The 19,582-nt window shown below is 43.2% G+C and overlaps 2 protein-coding genes, 2 long non-coding RNA genes and 1 pseudogene across 7 annotated transcripts in view; 2 read left to right on the top strand and 3 right to left on the bottom strand.

Annotated features, from left to right (window-relative positions):
- Positions 1-2,375, top strand: part of LOC118361353 (dixin-A-like) — a 30,299-nt gene extending 27,924 nt beyond the window's left edge. For all 4 annotated transcript variants that reach the window (XM_035741503.2, XM_035741418.2, XM_035741342.2 and 1 more), the window contains exon 15: positions 1,997-2,375. In XM_035741503.2, the coding sequence (XP_035597396.1) occupies positions 1,997-2,080 (84 nt within the window). In that variant the 3' untranslated portion in view covers positions 2,081-2,375. The remainder of the gene's footprint in view (positions 1-1,996) is intronic.
- pih1d2 (PIH1 domain containing 2) lies at positions 2,337-4,986 on the bottom strand. The gene is made up of 6 exons (XM_035741788.2): positions 4,822-4,986; positions 4,314-4,503; positions 3,958-4,084; positions 3,479-3,709; positions 3,019-3,317; positions 2,337-2,835 (listed from the first exon to the last, which is right to left on the bottom strand). Exons 2-6 carry the CDS (start codon positions 4,497-4,499, stop codon positions 2,701-2,703), a joined length of 978 nt encoding a protein of 325 aa, XP_035597681.1. The 5' UTR covers positions 4,500-4,503; positions 4,822-4,986; the 3' UTR covers positions 2,337-2,700.
- Positions 4,987-5,355: 369 nt separating this feature from the next.
- Positions 5,356-7,117, bottom strand: LOC118394647 (transmembrane protease serine 5-like; annotated as a pseudogene).
- A 5,814-nt stretch (positions 7,118-12,931) lies between these two features.
- On the top strand, positions 12,932-14,106 carry LOC127906808 (uncharacterized). Its single transcript, XR_008062971.1, has 3 exons — positions 12,932-13,083; positions 13,127-13,658; positions 13,722-14,106. It is a non-coding gene; the product is annotated as an uncharacterized LOC127906808 (long non-coding RNA).
- A 1,174-nt stretch (positions 14,107-15,280) lies between these two features.
- On the bottom strand, positions 15,281-19,499 carry LOC118394960 (uncharacterized). Its single transcript, XR_004827855.2, has 3 exons — positions 18,646-19,499; positions 17,364-18,527; positions 15,281-17,152 (listed from the first exon to the last, which is right to left on the bottom strand). It is a non-coding gene; the product is annotated as an uncharacterized LOC118394960 (long non-coding RNA).
- Between the last annotated feature and the right edge of the window lie 83 nt (positions 19,500-19,582).

The following is a 19,582-nucleotide window of genomic DNA, read 5'->3' as shown; positions in this document are numbered from 1 at the left end:
ATTCCACAACAACTACCTTATACACACAAGTGTAAAGGGATGAAGAGTATGTACATACAAATATATGAATGAGTGATGGTACAGAACGGCATAGACAAGATGCAGTAGATGGTATAGAGTACAGTATATACATATGAGATGAGTAATGTAGGGTATGTAAACATAAAAGTGGCATTGTTTAAAGTGGCTAGTGATGCATGTATTACATAAAAGTAATCTCTGATAGATTTCTCTGATAGAGTTCAGTGTGTCAAATCGGAGGGCCTGTTGTCTGGGCCTCTGGCAGTCTCTATGGGGGTGCCACAGGCTTCTCTGTATACATCAATGTTGTCGCTCTTGCTGCTGGTGAGTCTCTGATCCACCTCTACGCAGACGACACCATTCTGTATACTTCTGGCCCTTCTTTGGACACTGTTTTAACCCTCCAGACGAGCTTCAATGCCATACAACTCTCCTTCCGTGGCCTCCAATTGCTCTTATATACAAGTAAAACTAAATGTATGCTCTTCAACCAATCACTGCCTGCACCTGCCCGCCCGTCCAACATCACTACTCTGGACGGTTCGGACTTAGAATATGTGGACAACTAGAAATACCTAGGTGTCTGGTTAGACTGTAAACTCTCCTCCCAGACTCACATCAAACATCTCCAATCCAAAGTTAAATCTAGAATTGGCTTCCTATTTCGCAACAAAGCATCCTTTACTCATGCTGCCAAACATACCCTTGTACGATCCTTGACTTCGGCGACGTCATTTATAAAATAGCCTCCAATACCCTACTCAATAAATTGGATGCAGTCTATCACAGTGCCATCCGTTTTATCACCAAAGCCCCATATACCACCCACCACTGCGACCTGTATGCTCTCGTTGGCTGGCCCTCGCTTCATACTTGTCGCCAAACCCACTGGCTCCAGGTCATCTACAAGACCCTGCTAGGTAAAGTCCCCCTTATCTCAGCTCACTGGTCACCATAGCAGCACCCACCTGTAGCACGCGCTCCAGCAGGTATATCTCTCTGGTCACTCCCAAAACCAATTCTTTCTTTGGCCGCCACTCTTTTCAGTTCTCTGCTGCCAATGACTGGAACGAACTACAAAAATCTCTAAACCTGGAAACACTTATCTCCCTCACTAGCTTTAAGCACCAGCTGTCAGAGCAGCTCACAGATTACTGCACCTGTACATAGACCATCTATAATTTAGCCCAAACAACTACCTCTCACCCTACTGTATTTATTTATTTTGCTCCTTTGCACCCCATTATTTATATATCTCCTTTGCACATTCTTCCACTGCAAATCTACCATTCCAGTGTTTTATTTGCTATATTGTATTTATTTTGCCACCGTGGCCTTTTTTTTGCCTTTACCTCCCTTATCTCACCTCATTTGCTCACATTGTATATAGACTTATTTTTCTACTGTATTATTGACTGTATGTTTGTTTTACTCCATGTGTAACTCTTTTGTTGTATGTGTCGAACTGCTTTGCTTTATCTTGACCAGGTCGCAGTTGTAAATGAGAACTTGTTCTCAACTTGCCTACCTGGTTAAATAAAGGTAAAAAACAAAAAGATGGCAAGATGCAGTAGATGGTATAGGGTACAGTACATACTATACATATGAGATGAGTGATGTAGGGGATGTAAACATTATATTAAGTGGCATTGTTTAAAGTGGCTCGTGACTTTTACATTTTTACATCAATTTTTCCATTATTAACGTGGCTGGCGTTGAGTCAGTATGTTGGCAGCAGCCTCTCAGAGTTAGTGGTGGCTGTTTAACAGTCTGATGGCCTGGAGATAGAATCTGTTTCTCAGTCTCTCTGGGGGTATGGGTATTGTGTGTAGATTGAGGAGGAAAAATTTTTTTAAAATCAATTTTGGAAAAAGTCAAGGGGTTTGAATACTTTCTGAATGCACTATACTGTTGGTCATGTAGTGTAGTTTATATTAAAAGAGTATGCCTGTCTGGTTCTGGTTGGTGTTCTCAGGTGTTCCAGGACGGAGCCCTGGTGCCTGGCTGGGAGGGGAAGATAGTGGCCTGGGTGGAGGAGGACCATGGAGAGAGACGGTAGAAGTGGGAACCAACCAACCATAGAGGGAACCACTAGCCTCAAACTGTGACCACTGGAATATGATGTCATAACACCCTCTCAGTTTTCACAGCAGCCCTGCAGAGGTAGTTATTAAAACCATTGGGACCAATCTATTTATTACTGTTTCGAGATAAAACCATACTTTCAAAAATGGCTCTGTCCTATGGACATTTGACTTACAGTAACTGTTTGAAGTACAAGTTGTTGCCAAATATGAATAAAGTTCTTCACAATACAATTTTGAAGTTTTAATAAACATGGATTATTGCATGAATATTGACTATTTGTGAATTATTTCCCAGACATGCAGTTAATGTAACTCATGATCATGGAGGACTATAATTTCACTCGAGTCATTAATGTTGTTGTGAATGTCTTTACTAAGGTACTGTTTACTACTACAAAGGTTCAGATGCACAGCTTATATGCATAACATAACAGAAATGACATTCCTGCCTTCTCTAATTTCCAAAGTCCCAATCTCTTCAGAAAGACAAATGACCTACTGGGTGTAACTGTGTCTTGCCAGAAAAGACAGTGGTTATTGTTATTTTCTTTGTCTATTAATTTGCGTCTTTTTAGTGTTGGCAGTACCAGCACTAGAGTATAGACACCTGCAAAGTTAATAACCGTTTCTTCTTGTTGAATGTGGCAGAGGCCGACTCCTCATTCACAGTCTCAGGCAGCTCCAGGTGTAGATGGTACATATCCTCCACTTCTAGTAGTACATCATCCTACAGAGAAATACACACACAGACTATTATAGACCCACAAGACCACAGAAAGGATAACTTATAATGTAACAGGCTATTATGTCAACATAAGAAGCGTTTAAGCAAAAGGGACAGAATCTTTGTTAATCCATCACAGGGCCTTATTCATAGCACAAGGGAAGGGGAAGCAGAGTGGTCCCTGACCTGGGAAATGCTGAGATGGCACTCTGTGATGGACTGAACCTTTGGTAGCTCCACAGTCAGCTTCAGGCTCCGGGAGAGGTCCCTGGGGTCAGAGTTGACAGTGAGCTGGTGCTGTGGCCGCTGAGGCTCGGCTGTCACTGAGCTAGAGATCACCTGGATCAGGTTCTTGGTCTTGTTGCTTTGGTCCCCTGGCCCAGGAGTTAGCTGGACAGATGTGATGAGCTGCACAGGTGTACTGTCCTCAGTCTGCCCTTCACGCAGAGAGATCTGCTGAAGCAGGGAAGCTGGGGTCTGGGAGGCTGGGAAATTGATGTCAAATGAATGTCAAAAAATGTATCTTCACCTACAGTATACCTTTAAAGAAATCTTGAATTCAATAATCTTGCCTTTATCTTGGTGGTGTCACCTTAATAAAAAATAAAACCCCTTGAACCAGGGAATAATTACATAGAGGCTTTACCTGTGTTTGTGGCAGGGCTGGACTGTTTTAGAGAACCCAGGCGGCGCTGCATGTCCTCTAGGCTGCCCTTCAGCTTACTGCTGCTGACGTTGTACTGCTGGATCAGACGCAGGCCATGCTGCTGCTGGGTGAAGCTCAGAGCTAACAGGTGAACCTGGTCCTCCTTCTTGTCCTTCTGAGCCTGCTGCAGCACCGCAGGGCTGAACGCCACATCCATCACACTGTAGTCGTCTGAATACAGGAAACACAACAAAGTTGTAGTACTGAGAAACGGCAATGATACAACTTTTTATTTCCGTGTTACATAACATTAGTATCAAAACCATAAAACAAGTTATAAGAAAGTCAGCTTTAGTAGAATGTAATTTGGGGAATGTTCACTTTTTTTTGCCAGCACCTCTTGTAATACAGGTTACAATGCAGGTAATTATGCAGAAATACGGGTTTGTGTTCTGCAGGACAACAGTGACTCTTAGTACCTCCTCCTTCATCAGTGTCTGTCTCCAGTCTCCCTCCACACACAGGCACTGGCTTGTTCTCATCAGCAGGGGTAGGGACGCGCTTCCAGCCACACACATTGATGTACAGCAACCCTTTCTTTGGCTCCTGACACAAACAATAAAGCAACTGTTCAGCCTCTTTATAGTTCACACCTCCATATTATTAGCCAGCAGTGCACAGGCAAACGTGCACTGCAAACAAATGAACCAGTATTCTCTTCCCAACACACTTTGCTATGTCATTTTTATGTAGGCCAGTGTTTGTATGTTTTCAATTGATAAACTCTACAGTGTGGGTGTAGCTGTTCATAGAAAAAGCAGATACTTGATGGTACCAGCATTTCGGTGAGTAGGCAGGAGTCAGGCTGAGGTGGTGCATTATAATCAGTTCCCTGTTTCATCTGTTTCTCGATAAACATCTGGTAGCTTTGAGGGTCATTCTGAGACAGGTCGTCTAACATGGACCAGAACTGGTTGACCTGCTGCAAAACTTCCTTTGTACACCCCAGGGAAGAAGACATATTTCTGAAAGGATTTTGAGGGATTTAGTTTAGTAACGTCATACACACAGCTCATTGGAGTTTTGCATTTGATTATGGGTATGACAATGAAAGTTAGCTGTAGATGAACAAGCATGGAGATAATTCATAGCCAGGTTAAATAACGTTAATGTTAGCTAGCTACAGTAGCTAAATAGCTAGTGCTAGGTCTACCACCTGTTGCAATACACCAGACTGCAATGTCTTTGAATACAATCAAACTATTTGGTACGAATACTGTGAATCAAATGGTGAACAGTAACGTTAGTTGTCCTTCTAACACAAAACACATGGAAATACTCACAGTAAACTTGCTTGCTTCAAGTTCTTGCGACTCCTGTGCTAACTTTACAGCTAAATGTTGACTAAATCAACTTTGCAGCGAGTGATCTCTGTTACTATGGAAACGAGATGAGAGTGGTGCGTGCACGCCCTCTACAGACAGAAGAGATGCTACTACTTGGCACTAAACGGTGGACACCGTCTGCATCCTGAAATGATGGCTCTGGTACATAAAGCTCTTTCATCACACCAGAGTAGACAATGAACATGTTTAGATATGAAGCATCATTTATTTTCAATACAAGACAAATATATGGTATAAATATGTTCTCATTCAGGTGCTAAAAATACAATGTATGACAAACAAATATATATATAAAATATTTCCTACTGTTAAATAATGTATGCATTTCTGCAATCATCATGGCCGTTATAAGGAGGTAAAATGACATTTACAGTACAGGAGGAAGAATGTCAGGAGCATCATATGTTTCAGTTTCCTCTAGGCCTGTTCTGGAGTCTCCCTGATCATCCATTGTCTTATTCCTCTTCCTCATCAGTAGCTCTGTGGATGGAAAAACAAATGTAACATACAGTATTATGCAATTTCAAGAGGACAAACAGAACTGCAAAGCAGATGTGGTCCTGATATGTAAAAAATCAATACATAGGCTTATGCAACGGAAGAGTTTACCTCAATCATGTCGTAGATCCAGCCGAGAAACTCGGCCACCTTGGTGTAGACTCCAGGGTGGTTGGGCTCAGCGCAGCCTGTACCCCAGCTCACCACCCCCACCAGTCTCCACACATTGTCAATTTGACAGACTAGCGGACCCCCACTGTCCCCCTGGGCAGATATACATTGCTGTCAATCACACGGGTTACCAGACTACCACACGGACTGTTATGGGTTGAGATATTGTTAAGTCACAGTGATTTAGTGATTATGGGTTGGGATATTGTGGAATATTGAATCCTGAGCGCCACTGAATTTGACTGGTAGGACCCTGAATAAAGCTGGTGTGCTCTCTCAGGCACATGCCTAATGAGCTTTGTCTTTGATCATTTAGAACAGTACAGGGGGACACCTGAGGGAAAATATTCTCATTATAAAGAACCAATTCTACTTTTGTAAGGCAACAACTCTTTGACCTTTGGTAAATCTCTTCATAAAACAAACCACAGGAGGAAGAACACTGGTATGTGTTTATGAACTAACCTGAAATGCGTCCACTTTGCCCTCGGTGTATCCAGCACAGAGCATGCGGGGGGTGACCTCTCCATTGTACATGCAGGAACTGTTGCATTTCTTGGTGCTTATCAGTGGAACTGTAGCTTCTTTTAGCGTGGCAGGGATGAGAACGGTCAAATAAAGTCAAACTAATGTAAATATACCTCTAATTTTTATGATATAAATGACTTTGGACTATGAGAAAACATTTAACCATCGATATAGATACATTACATTTTCCTATTTAAATGATATTATTGATTTAACATAGTCGTACCATCATCTGGTTGAGTGTAGCCCCAGCCAGAGATCCAGCACTGTGTTCCTCCTGGTAGATCATGCTCGTACTGTGGCAGACAGATAGGCCTGATGGTATCTAAAAAAATGTAATAAAAATAATATTTGGAATATTAGAAAATAGTGTAGGTCATGTTGAAGTTGATTTCAGTAATATTGGAACATGGTTTGGAACTGATTGCTGTAATCATATAGTTGAGTGTTCCAGTCAGCCAAGGGACTATGTGATGCATTCAAAAGTGAAGTAATCATGTTCCCTGTCACCTGAGAAATTCAGTGGGGTCAGTAGTTTCATCAGAGCAATGTCATTGTCGTGGCTCCTGGGGTTGTATTTCTTGTTATTATTATTATTATCACTACACTGTCATGAGTCAGTGACCTCTGACCTCTAACCTTTTACCCCGAGGGGTCTTACTTGTGCACACAGTGGGCTGCGGTGACCACCCATTGGCTGGTGATGATGGTGCCTCCACAGGTGTGTCGGTTGCTGTAGTAGAGACTGACTTGCCAGGGCCACCTTCCCAAGGTAGCCTCCACTCCCCCGATTATCCTGGGCAGCTTAGCCCGCGTCCCACACTCTACACAGGCAAAGGAAACAAATATGAAGGCATTTTTTCCCAGATCACTTTACATACATTGTATGGAGGTAACTCATCACTCTACTGTAAAAAAACATTAGGAACACTTTCCAAATATTGAGTTGCACCCCCCTTTGCTCTCAGAACAGCCTCAATATCGGGGCATGGACTATAAAGGTGTCGAAAGCGTGTCGAAAGGGATACAGGCCCATGTTGACTCCAATGCTTCCCACAGTTGTGTCACGTTGGCTGGATGTCCTTTGGGTGGTGGACCATTCTTCATACACACGGGAAACTGTTGAGCGTGAAAAACCCAACAGTGTTGCAGTTCTTGACACACTCAAACCGGTGCGCCTGGCACTTACTACCACAACCCATTCAAAGGCACTTCAATCTTTTGTTTCGCACATTCACCCTCTGAATGGCACACATAAACAATATTATTTAAGCTTTCTTCTCCCTTTCATCTACACTGATTGAAGTACATTTAACAAGTGACATCAATAAGGGATAATAGCATTCACCTGAATTCCCCTGGTCAGTCTATGCATGGAAAGAGAAGGTGTTCCTAATGTTTTGTACACCTAGTGTATACCATCAATATGTAGAACTATGAAGTCATGACTGAGAGGTCGTATGAAGGTCATTGGGTCTTACCTGTGTGTGAGAGGCATACATTTACAATGTAATCTACTGTTATGTTAGTGTTGTTAGTACCCTGCAGAAACTTACCAAAACATTTCAAAGCTATAACCTTCCCTGTGACGCAACTCCCCCTAAATAAAAACAAATCCATCCATTAAAAAAGCTTGATTACTATGTTATAGCACATCTATTTTCTTCTGAATCATTAGGTTATATTTTATATCCTCAGACAGCTGCCGTACCTTAACTGCCATATATTTTCCAGGCTGGTCTTGTGTTCAGATGTGATCTGTATAAAGCCATCGGTGTAGTTAGGTCCGATGTCCGTTAAGTTCACCCCTTTTTGCTTGGTCAGTCTGGAAACCAAATTAATCATAGTTATATCTTCTATAAAAGCAGGCGAGATGGGAGAGTGTCTGTTTTAAAAAGTAATGTATGATCCATGGGGCACCGGGCAAGCCTATAAACGAGGTATTAAATAATCTAACATTAACTGGGAGCAATCAGCCTTATGTTTAAGTGAATAGCCTTTTATGTTGCCAAGCTGCTGTGGGCTTTATGGTAAGGAAATGGTCTCAGTTGACTAGCCTTAGATATCCCAGCTGGCGGCAGACCAGGGTCCCCAGGGAAGAGTTCCATCTCTCATAGCACACAGGCAGCCACGTGGGCACCTTCTCTAGTTGGATCTCCAGGAGCGAGTTCTCCGGGCTGATTCTGTAAAACACTGAACCTCATTGATTGAAAATAATCCCTCCAGAGACCAACTAGATCAACAGTAATGAACTGCTGTCTTGTTTGAGAGGGAAATGTTAAGCAGCTTATATCAAATAACTAATGTAGTCAATATAAACAGATCATTATTTCATGTTTTGATGTCGGTTGATAGACAGTCTCCACTCCTCTCCACTGAGGTCTCCACTCCTCTCCACTGAGGTCTCCACTCCTCTCCACTGAGGTCTCCACTCCTCTCCACTGAGGTCTCCACTCCTCTCCACTGAGGTCTCCACTCCTCTCCCCTGAGGTCTCCACTCCTCTCCACTGAGGTCTCCACTCCTCTCCACTGAGGTCTCCACTCCTCTCCACTGAGGTCTCCACTCCTCTCCACTGAGGTCTCCACTCCTCTCCACTGAGGTCTCCACTCCTCTCCATTGAGGTCTCCACTCCTCTCCACTGAGGTCTCCACTCCTCTCCACTGAGGTCTCCACTCCTCTCCACTGAGGTCTCCACTCCTCTCCACTGAGGTCTCCACTCCTCTCCACTGAGGTCTCCACTCCTCTCCATTGAGGTCTCCACTCCTCTCCACTGAGGTCTCCACTCCTCTCCACTGAGGTCTCCACTCCTCTCCACTGAGGTCTCCACTCCTCTCCACTGAGGTCTCCACTCCTCTCCCCTGAGGTCTCCACTCCTCTCCCCTGAGGTCTCCACTCCTCTCCACTGAGGTCTCCACTCCTCTCCACTGAGGTCTCCACTCCTCTCCACTGAGGTCTCCACTCCTCTCCACTGAGGTCTCCACTCCTCTCCACTGAGGTCTCCACTCCTCTCCCCTGAGGTCTCCACTCCTCTCCACTGAGGTCTCCACTCCTCTCCACTGAGGTCTCCACTCCTCTCCCCTGAGGTCTCCACTCCTCTCCACTGAGGTCTCCACTCCTCTCCACTGAGGTCTCCACTCCTCTCCACTGAGGTCTCCACTCCTCTCCCCTGAGGTCTCCACTCCTCTCCCCTGAGGTCTCCACTCCTCTCCACTGAGGTCTCCACTCCTCTCCACTGAGGTCTCCACTCCTCTCCACTGAGGTCTCCACTCCTCTCCACTGAGGTCTCCACTCCTCTCCCCTGAGGTCTCCACTCCTCTCCACTGAGGTCTCCACTCCTCTCCACTGAGGTCTCCACTCCTCTCCACTGAGGTCTCCACTCCTCTCCACTGAGGTCTCCACTCCTCTCCACTGAGGTCTCCACTCCTCTCCACTGAGGTCTCCACTCCTCTCCACTGAGGTCTCCACTCCTCTCCACTGAGGTCTCCACTCCTCTCCACTGAGGTCTCCACTCCTCTCCACTGAGGTCTCCACTCCTCTCCACTGAGGTCTCCACTCCTCTCCACTGACTGTGATCATGTAGAAGTGGTTACAAAATGTATTAATAAAGATATGTACTACAATAAAGACAATTATAGTTGTAATATAAACACAGTGGTCCTTCTGTAGCTCAGTTGGTAGAGCATGGCGCTTGTAACGCCAGGGTAGTGGGTTCGATTCCCGGGACCGCCCATACGTAGAATGTATGCACACATGACTGTAAGTCGCTTTGGATAAAAGCGTCTGCTAAATGGCATATATATATAAACACATTTGGTTTATCAAACTGCTAGGAAGGTCTTTCTGCCTGATAAAACAAGTGTGTCCCTTGACTTGTTCCACATTTTGTTGTGTTACAGCCTGAATTCAAAATCAATTAAATATTAGTTTTTCTCACCCATATAAACACAATACCCCATAAGGACAAAGTGAAAACATGTTTTTTTAAATGTTAGAAAATTTATTGAAAATGAAATACAGAAATATCTCATTTTCATAAACATTCACACCCCTGAGTCAATACTTTGTAGAAGCACATTTGGCAGCGATTACAGCAGTGAGTCTCTAAGAGCTTTCCACACCTGGATTGTGCAATATTTCCACATTATTATTTTCATAATTCTTCAAGCTCTGTCAAATTGGTTGTTAATCATTGCTAGACAACCATTTTCAGGTCTTGCCATAGATTTTCAAGTAGATTTAAGTCAAAACTGTAACTCAGCCACTCAGAAACATTCACTGTCTTCTTGGTAAGCAACTCCAGTGTAGATGTGGCCTTGTATTTTAGGTTATTGTCCTGATGAAAGGTGAATCCATCTCCCAGTGTCTGGCGGAAAGAATTTTGAACCAGGTTTTCCTCTAGGTTTATTTTTTATCCTGAAAAACTCCCCAGTCCTTAACAATTACAATCATACCCATAACATGATGTAGCCACTACTGTGCTTGAAAATATGGATAGTGGCACTCAGTAATGTGTGGTATTGGATTGCCCCAAACATAACACTCTGTATTCAGGACAAAAAATGAATTGGTTTGACACATTTTTTGCAGTATTACTTTAGTGCCTTGTTGCATACAGGTCGCATGTTTTGGAATATTTTTATTCTGTACAGGTTTCCATCTTTTCACTCTGTCAATTAGGTTAGTTTTGTGGAGTTACTACAATGTTGTTGATCCATCCTCAGTTTTCTCCTATAACAGCCATTAAACTTTGACGGTTTTAAAGTCACCATGGGCCGAGTTATAACTTTAATAACTTTAACATGCTCAAAGGGATATTCAATGGTCTGTTTTTTATTTTACCCATCTGCCAATGGGTGACATTCTTTGTGAGGCACTGGAAAACCTCCCTGGTCTTTGTGGTTGAATCTGTGCTTGAAATTCCCTGCTTGACGCAGGGACCTTACAGACAATTGTATTATGTGTGGGGTACAGAGATAAGGTGGTCATTCAAAAATCATGTTAAACACTATTATTGCACACGGAGTGACTCCATGCAACTTATTATGTGACTTGTTAAGCACATTTTTACTCCTGAACGTATTTAGGCTTCCCATAACAAAGGGGTTGAATACGTATTGACTCAAAACATTTCAGCTCTCATTTGTAATTCATTTGTAAACATTTCTAAAAAACATAATTCCACTTTGACATTATGGGATATTGTGCGTAGGACAATGACACATTTTTTAAAATTCAGGCTGTAACACAACATGTGGAAAGAGTCAAGGGGTGTGAATACTTTCTGAAAGTACTGCTTACCCTATATAGTGCAATACTTATGACTAGCGCCTATGGGGAATAAGGTGCTATTTGGGATGTAACCAATCACACAGACAAGATGACAGTCTCTGTGGTGAGTGACGGGCTGAGAGGCACAGACCTTTCCTGGGGTCAGCCACAGAGATGTCCTCGGTCACGTTACAGAAGGACGTCTCCTTGGTGTCCCCCAGCCCTGCTGGACTCTGAGAGGAAGTAGGCCTCAACAACAACCTGACCGTGGGAGGGAAAACAACAACATGCAGAGTGAATTATAGCTCCAGTGGATGTAAAACAGATGTTCTTAATCTAGCTCTGTCATTGCGTGAGACATAATTATCATGCATAGTTAATCAGCTATAACAGTCTCATTGTAAAACATTCAAATACAGTGTTCTATATTCTGACATGTAGGGTTATTTCGGTTTGCTATCAACCACAGCAAGGAATCTGTGCTTCACAAACACTAGAACATTGAACATGTCATCATTCTCTTCATGATTTGACACTTGCAGGATGTCTCACCTAGGAACCACACTCCGACTGCTAAGCCTCCCAGAAGTCCTACTGCACACACAGCAACCAGTACTCTCACCAGTCTATGGGCTGACAATGGAGCACAGCTGAATTAGACACTGATAAGAGATAAACTGCTTGGGTATACTGCTAAAAGGCATGTTAGCTGTCTGTCACACTGACATAGAGTGGAAGAGATAGCGGCACAGCATGTAACAGCCATTACAGTCTACAACGTGCACACAACACAAGGATGTGAACAAAGCATACCACATACAGGGAACAGGTGACAAAGATGAATGCTGAACATTTCACAGGCAGTGTCATAATCAACTGACTCATATAAAGTCTGCACGACAGCTGTGAGGGGTAGCTGTATACTGTACTACAGTTTGTGAAAAGGATAGCTAAAGCACTGAGGCTCGCTGGACTTGGCTTTAACTTAAGACAATGAGACACTAAAGTACTGAAGCTTAAAGCTTATATACTCTAATTAGATAAGACTTTATGTAACATGCCTTGTTTGTGCACTAATTGGATAATTGGATAATGTCATACTAATCATAGCCTGTGGTTCCAGCCCTATTAAACAGTGCACCACCCAGTCATGGCCTTACCGTGGTTTGTAGAATGGATTCCTCTCAGCCAGGCATGGCAGCTCTGACTCTGAGCTCCTCGGGCCTCTCCCACTCCTGTCTTCTCTGGGTGAAAAGGTTGACTGACAGCCACAGGTTTCTCAATCACAGATAATATATCTCCATCAAGATTCTGCAACATATGCAATGAATACAACACACACACACTATTTATATCAGTCTCCTGGGACACTGGATATGAACATAACCTATTCTTCCTGGCTGACTCCCCCCTCCCCTTCTACACACACAGAAGCCTTATTCATCCCCTTAATCAAACATATTTAATTAGGATGACTGTGAAACTGAGAGATCTCAGGAGGGTTTGTCCAGGTGTATGGAATTTGAATGGCAGGTGTGTAAATGTGCGTAGATAATGTCACAGGTGTCCAGGTGTGTAAAGGTGCGTAGATAATGTCACAGGTGTCCAGGTGTGTAAAGGTGCGTAGATAATGTCACAGGTGTCCAGGTGTGTAAAGGTGCGTAGATAATGTCACAGGTGTCCAGGTGTGTAAAGGTGCGTAGATAATGTCACAGGTGTCCAGGTGTGTAAAGGTGCGGTGTGTAGATAATGTCACAGGTGTCCAGGTGTGTAAAGGTGCGTAGATAATGTCACAGGTGTCCAGGTGTGTAAAGGTGCGTAGATAATGTCACAGGTGTCCAGGTGTGTAAAGGTGCGTAGATAATGTCACAGGTGTCCAGGTGTGTAAAGGTGCGTAGATAATGTCACAGGTGTCCAGGTGTGTAAAGGTGCGTAGATAATGTCACAGGTGTCCAGGTGTGTAAAGGTGCGTAGATAATGTCACAGGTGTCCAGGTGTGTAAAGGTGCGTAGATAATGTCACAGGTGTCCAGGTGTGTAAAGGTGCGTAGATAATGTCACAGGTGTCCAGGTGTGTAAAGGTGCGTAGATAATGTCACAGGTGTCCAGGTGTGTAAAGGTGCGTAGATAATGTCACAGGTGTCCAGGTGTGTAAAGGTGCGTAGATAATGTCACAGGTGTCCAGGTGTGTAAAGGTGCGTAGATAATGTCACAGGTGTCCAGGTGTGTAAAGGTGCGTAGATAATGTCACAGGTGTCCAGGTGTGTAAAGGTGCGTAGATAATGTCACAGGTGTCCAGGTGTGTAAAGGTGCCAGGTGTCCAGGTGTGTAAAGGTGCGTAGATAATGTCACAGGTGTCCAGGTGTGTAAAGGTGCGTAGATAATGTCACAGGTGTCCAGGTGTGTAAAGGTGCGTAGATAATGTCACAGGTGTCCAGGTGTGTAAAGGTGCGTAGATAATGTCACAGGTGTCCAGGTGTGTAAAGGTGCGTAGATAATGTCACAGGTGTCCAGGTGTGTGAACTGAAGCACAATGTATCATTCATAGCCAAACGTGAGAATCCCAGCCAACGCGTCATACTTGCGCTGCAGACATATGGATTTACTCTACACAGAACCAGACCTATGCAGCAGGTATTTCACATGCAGGTGAATCAGAGTACTTACATTTGTTTTCTATTGTAAGACACACACTTTTAAAAATGTTAATCAGAGTTAAATACTACAGGGTATTTCTAGCTCATGCAGTGAGATATTGTGGGAAAATAAGATGTTATTATATATTTACAAATCCCCTCTAAAAACCATCTGCTTCAACATGATCCTTAAACATGGTAATAAACCCCTAGAATCAACCCAAAGCATGCACTGACTGCATATATTTCCCTTTAAGTTACCCTCTAGCAGATAATACGTTACATTAGTAAGAAGTATACAATGTACATGTACTTGAAATATATTTTGATGATTGACATTAGATTCTTAAAAACCATGAACAATTCCATTAAATTGTTATAGTTGTTGTTAAACATGCACAACAGCTAGTACATGTACAGTAAGTAGACAGGCATTGTGAAAACAACATCTGTTGTCTGTGATGTTGAGTGAGTCAATAGCCTAAAGACAGAGAGCGTCAGGGGAGGTGAGAGCAACAGAGAAGGTATCAAGGTGATGTTGAAAGTAAATAGGGGTAAGGAGAGAGACAGAGATTTATGCATGGAGCTTTACCATGTTTTCCTTGTATGTTATGTTGTCCAGAGGAGAGTGTGGCACTGGGCTCTTCAACGCTCATCTGTAGGCCTGTGTTAGGTTAGAGACAGAGATGCGCTCTGCTCGCAGCTGGTTGACCATTTGCCATTTTACAGAATGCAACTGTGGATTTTCCCTTCACAAAGAGACAATGAGGTCAGCAGTGGTGCTGTGCTGCTGAATGAACCTGTTGTTTTGCCAAGGGGGTCATGGGGCCTATGGAGGCAGGCTCAACCAGTTCTTTGTAGGGGGGGAACATCTCCAGGGACACCCCCCCAAGCCACTGATAAGGCAGGGGGGTATCTTACCTGTGCCAACAGAGCATCCACTTGGCAGACAGAACATTATTTGCTGAAAATTGTAGCTTCATGAGCAAAGGTCATAATATTACGCCCTCATATCACATCAATCCCGGTCAGACTCATTTTGAATCCTAAGATATCACATCTCTCAGCAGGCCGCTCAAGAACAAAATGAACACTGTTCTGTCTGCTGGTGAGGTGACGGATGTTCACTCTCTCTCAAAATAAAAACATTTATTAATTTGTCCAGTTTTTGTTTTCAATTCTTATTAATGATTTATTTCTGGATACCCGTTACAATATATACAATTGACCCTGCATCAGATGCAGTACAACAAATAACCAACCAACAAACCATTTTTTGAGTGAATCATATTTTATTTTACAAGGATATAAAAATAAATGTGTTAATTAAAATATGATAAAATCAGGAGTTTACAGGTACAGTATGTGTAAGAAGTATTTTTTTTTTTTAAACGTCTCTTCTACGTTACCGCCAAGCTTAATTAACCCAGTCTCACCTATTTAAGTTGAGAACATCAAGGTGTTTCTAAATATTTGAATGTATCTGCCAGCTAGAATTCTAGCCAGCAGAATGTACCTTTGACATGCAGTATCTCCCATGGGCGTTGTATGGGATTAGGCCCAGAGAGAGCCAGGTGAGGAGGATAACTGCCCGGGAAAACATTCCGTACACCCGGACTGTCCATCCCGGAAACGGCCTGCATCTCTTTGGCTCATCTGACCGCTGTCAGATGAAATGATGTACAAGTCAAACCCACTCTAATAAGCCTGTCTGTCTGTCTTTCTGCCTGTCTGTCTGAACACTGTGACCTGAGGTGGACGTGGCAGACTAATATGGTGTGCTGACACGCAGACTAGAAATGCGCAGTGGTTTACAGTTTGCATATACAAAAATATATATATGGTGTCACGCCCTGGTCTTAGTATTTTGTGTTTTCTTTATTATTTTGGTCAGGCCAGGGTGTGACATGGGTGATTTATGTGTCTTGTCTTGTCTAGGGGTTTATTAGATTTATGGGGTTGTGTTTAGTAGAGTTGTCTAGGAAAGTCTATGGTTGCCTAGATTGGTTCTCAATCAGAGGCAGGTGTTTATCGCTGTCTCTGATTGGGAACCATATTTAGGCAGCCATATTCTTTGGGTATTTCGTGGGTGATTGTTCCTGTCTCTGTGTTTGTTGCACCAGATAGGGCTGTTTCGGTTTTTCACGTTTCTTGTATTTGTATATTGTTCATTTTTCATCTTTCATTAAAGATGTATAAAGATAACCACGCTGCATTTTGGTCCTCCTCTCTTTCACCAGAAGAAAACCGTAACATATGGTAGCTTGGAAATGATGCAGACAATTATGTTGATGGAAGCCACAATCTATCTCCAATGCTAAAGCTTATCTACCACGTAATATACATATATGAGTCTAGCATGGTATATGAATGAGATATCCCCATTGCTGGTGATGAGACAGTAACACTGACATTCATTTGTCTTGTCATGCGCGACTGTCAGTTTGGTCTTCCATTTCTCAAATTGGTTCCCCACAATACAATCATTAAATGACACTCATAATTTAAATCGGGAGAGTTTGGTGTATGGGCAAAAAAAACTTTTGTAATTCCTCGCATACTGTAAGGAGACCACTAACAACTCATTAAATCAGCATAATTGTAACTGTATATCACACAAGTGTTTGCCTAGCACAAGGCATGCTGTGCTCACTGCTCACATGTACAAATGTAAGTATTCTGAAAGTTTGATAAATAAGATGTGGCAGCTTTAGATATTGGTCATCATTAATTTATTCACATTGTATAAACATTCTGGAGGATATGTACAGTGTGTCTTGATTTCATCACTTTGATGAACCCTTCTATGCCGACTTGTCAAACGTCCATATAAAGAACTCATTCTTACTAAGTTTCCTAGTTCCTGTGCCATAGGTATTACTGACTGAGTTGCACAGTAACATTTGATCATATACATACTGGTAATGTACTTTCCTTGTAGACATGTTGGAGGGGACAGGGTCTGTGTCGTGTCCAGGAGATCTCGTATGTCTATGTCTCACTGCCATCTCTTTGTCACTGTGTGTGGCAGTCTGGACCTTATAGTTCTTATCAGAGGTCTTGTGATTGGACCCAATCCCCCTCTCATCTAATGGCTTGTATGACTTAAAGCGGTCCCCAAAGAATATCATATTCAGTGTAGGAGGTCCTCACATGGAAGGCTGTGCCTGAGAAAAAATACATATTTACAGTCAAGTTAATCTAAAATTAAATTATATACATCTGCTGTCCGGACCAGGCATTAAGGATACTGTAGTTCCCTTTCAATGTAGCTATATTCATGTTTTGATAATGATAACATATAAATAATGTGTGTTCTTTTTGCACTGATTGAAATATCTGAAACATTTATTTAATTCCAACGCCACATTTCCTCACCTCTCAGTACAAACCTGCGTCTTGCATGGCTCCATCCACCATGACCACGGTTTTCAAAGCTCTCCCACTTTAAAGAGTCAGTGCTGATGCCCCAGAGAGGCCTGTGTTCATCAATTACATGCTCCATGGTCTGGGGCTCCACTGTGAACAACCTGGCTCCATCTGGTTCCATCTGCAGAGTCAGCTCTCTCTGATCCAACAGGATGAACTCTCCCTCTTTGGTATGGTGAGATTTGATCAGCTTGGCTCTAATCTCTGCCACCAGCATGTGTGTCTCTTTCAAAGTCCTGACGTTGAACATCAGGCACAGGCTCTCATCCCTCTCAGACCACACAGTGCTGACTGAACAACAAAGTGGGCAGCCTCCTCTTAGGCTTGGCTATCTTAGCCAGGATGTAGCCCAGCATCAGGACGTCTTACACTGATTCAATGATGGACTGTGCCATCATGAGAACCAGCCCGTCCATGCAGTTGACTGAGGCCTCTCTAGTGCCGTAGCCATTGATGATTTGGCTGTCCATGGAGATAGAGAGGGCCGAATGGAAACTGTCCAGCTTCTCAAAGCATGGCTGCCATTGCGGGTTTGTATGTGTTCCACATCACCACGCAGCCAGGCATCCAGGAAGTAGAGCTCTGCGAATGCTGTCCAGGTGACATTGTAGCACAGGGTGAAGACAAACAGGATCCAGCTGTACTTCAGATCCAACAGGGTGCCGATCAGGTCACACATCTTGTTCTTGGAGCTGTATGACGAGCCGCGACACATTCCATCCTTGGTGAAGTAGCGATATTGCTGGCGACCATTAGAACTGGAACTCTTGTGGATTATGTCTCCTGTACTCTTGGAGAAGAAGATGTGACCTTGTACAGTGTTTTCTTCCCTTTATCAGGTTTACTAGAGCCTTTCTCAACCCAGGAGTTTGTATCATAACTGGAGCAGCTCCCAGCACTCCTGGTCTGCCTTGCTTTGTGCTGTGATTGGATGAGCCTCTGACTGACCGGCAGTGGGCTTTGTCTGGTGTTGGCCCGGGGCTGCCCCATGCCTAGCGCCAGTCTTGGAGAGAAATGTAGCCTTGGATGGCAAACAGGCATGGTGACATACTGACCCCTACTGGTGGCCCTGGAGATTTTCTTGGGATCGGCTAAAGATACTCTCGTATCCACCTGCAATCAAGACATCAAGACAGTAAGGTGTCATCTGAAATCTAACAGTGAAGATGTTGATAACAATATAATAATAAAAGAGTCATCTTTGCAGTGAATATTGAGACGTTATACTGACCCTTCTCAGGTATGGCCTGTATGGGTTATATGCGTTGTGTTGAAGTGAAGCTCTGGGTCTGATGTTCTTCCTGGAGTACGGGGGAGGTCCGTAGTTTCCATAGTCCCTATAGAGAGCACAGCTGTTGGAGATCACCGAGGAGAGCATGGATGGAATCCCTCTCTGTGGACCATAGACCAGTCACCAACACCTGAGATACAGAGAAAGAAATCGAGACAAACCGACAGGAGTGTCCACCGTTTATGCTATCAACAAGACGGTTTATCACCTGTGCAATTAAACAAATCTTGTTTGTATCCAGTCTGAGAACATAGAGCTACAGGTGACATGTCCTTGTTTGTGTCTTTGTTGTAAAAGACTAATGATGGAGAGGCTGTATAGTGTGTAATCCAGATGGTGTGTAATGTGGTTTGCTTTAACTGTCCACCATGCTCACACTAATTAAACAGAGGGGATTACATTAGCACCAGCTCTTAATCAATCTGCTCATCTACAGAGCATGACCATGGATTTCAGGAGATTATAGAGGAGATACTCTTTTTTTGCACATGTGTAACTAAATTTAGCCCACCTTCTATCTTTTCAAAATGGCTCCATTACATTTGGTGGATCTCAAGCTCATCAACAACATACATAGGACAGGACAGTTCTGTGTCACCACAGTTGTAATACTGTTGTAATACACTAGTGGACTATTCCATCATTGCAAACAAAGTAGGAGCTTTTTTACTACATCCAAGTCATTATGTGTTGTCACTATGCTCTGCTGGTGGATAAACTGTGTTCAGCATATCCTCTCTAGGTAACTAACTCCCTGAATCAAAAAAACGCAATAAAAAGTCAAACACCGCATTGCTATTGTCAATACCAAAACATCCCAAACCCACAAATAAACATAGAAACAAATACACATAAACAAAGGTAGTACCTGTGATGA

The sequence above is a fragment of the Oncorhynchus keta genome, chromosome 1 (genome assembly GCF_023373465.1).
Source record: "Oncorhynchus keta strain PuntledgeMale-10-30-2019 chromosome 1, Oket_V2, whole genome shotgun sequence".
NCBI lineage: Eukaryota > Metazoa > Chordata > Actinopteri > Salmoniformes > Salmonidae > Oncorhynchus > Oncorhynchus keta.
Note: the sequence above shows the minus strand (reverse complement) of the source record. Positions and strands in the feature narration are given on the sequence as shown.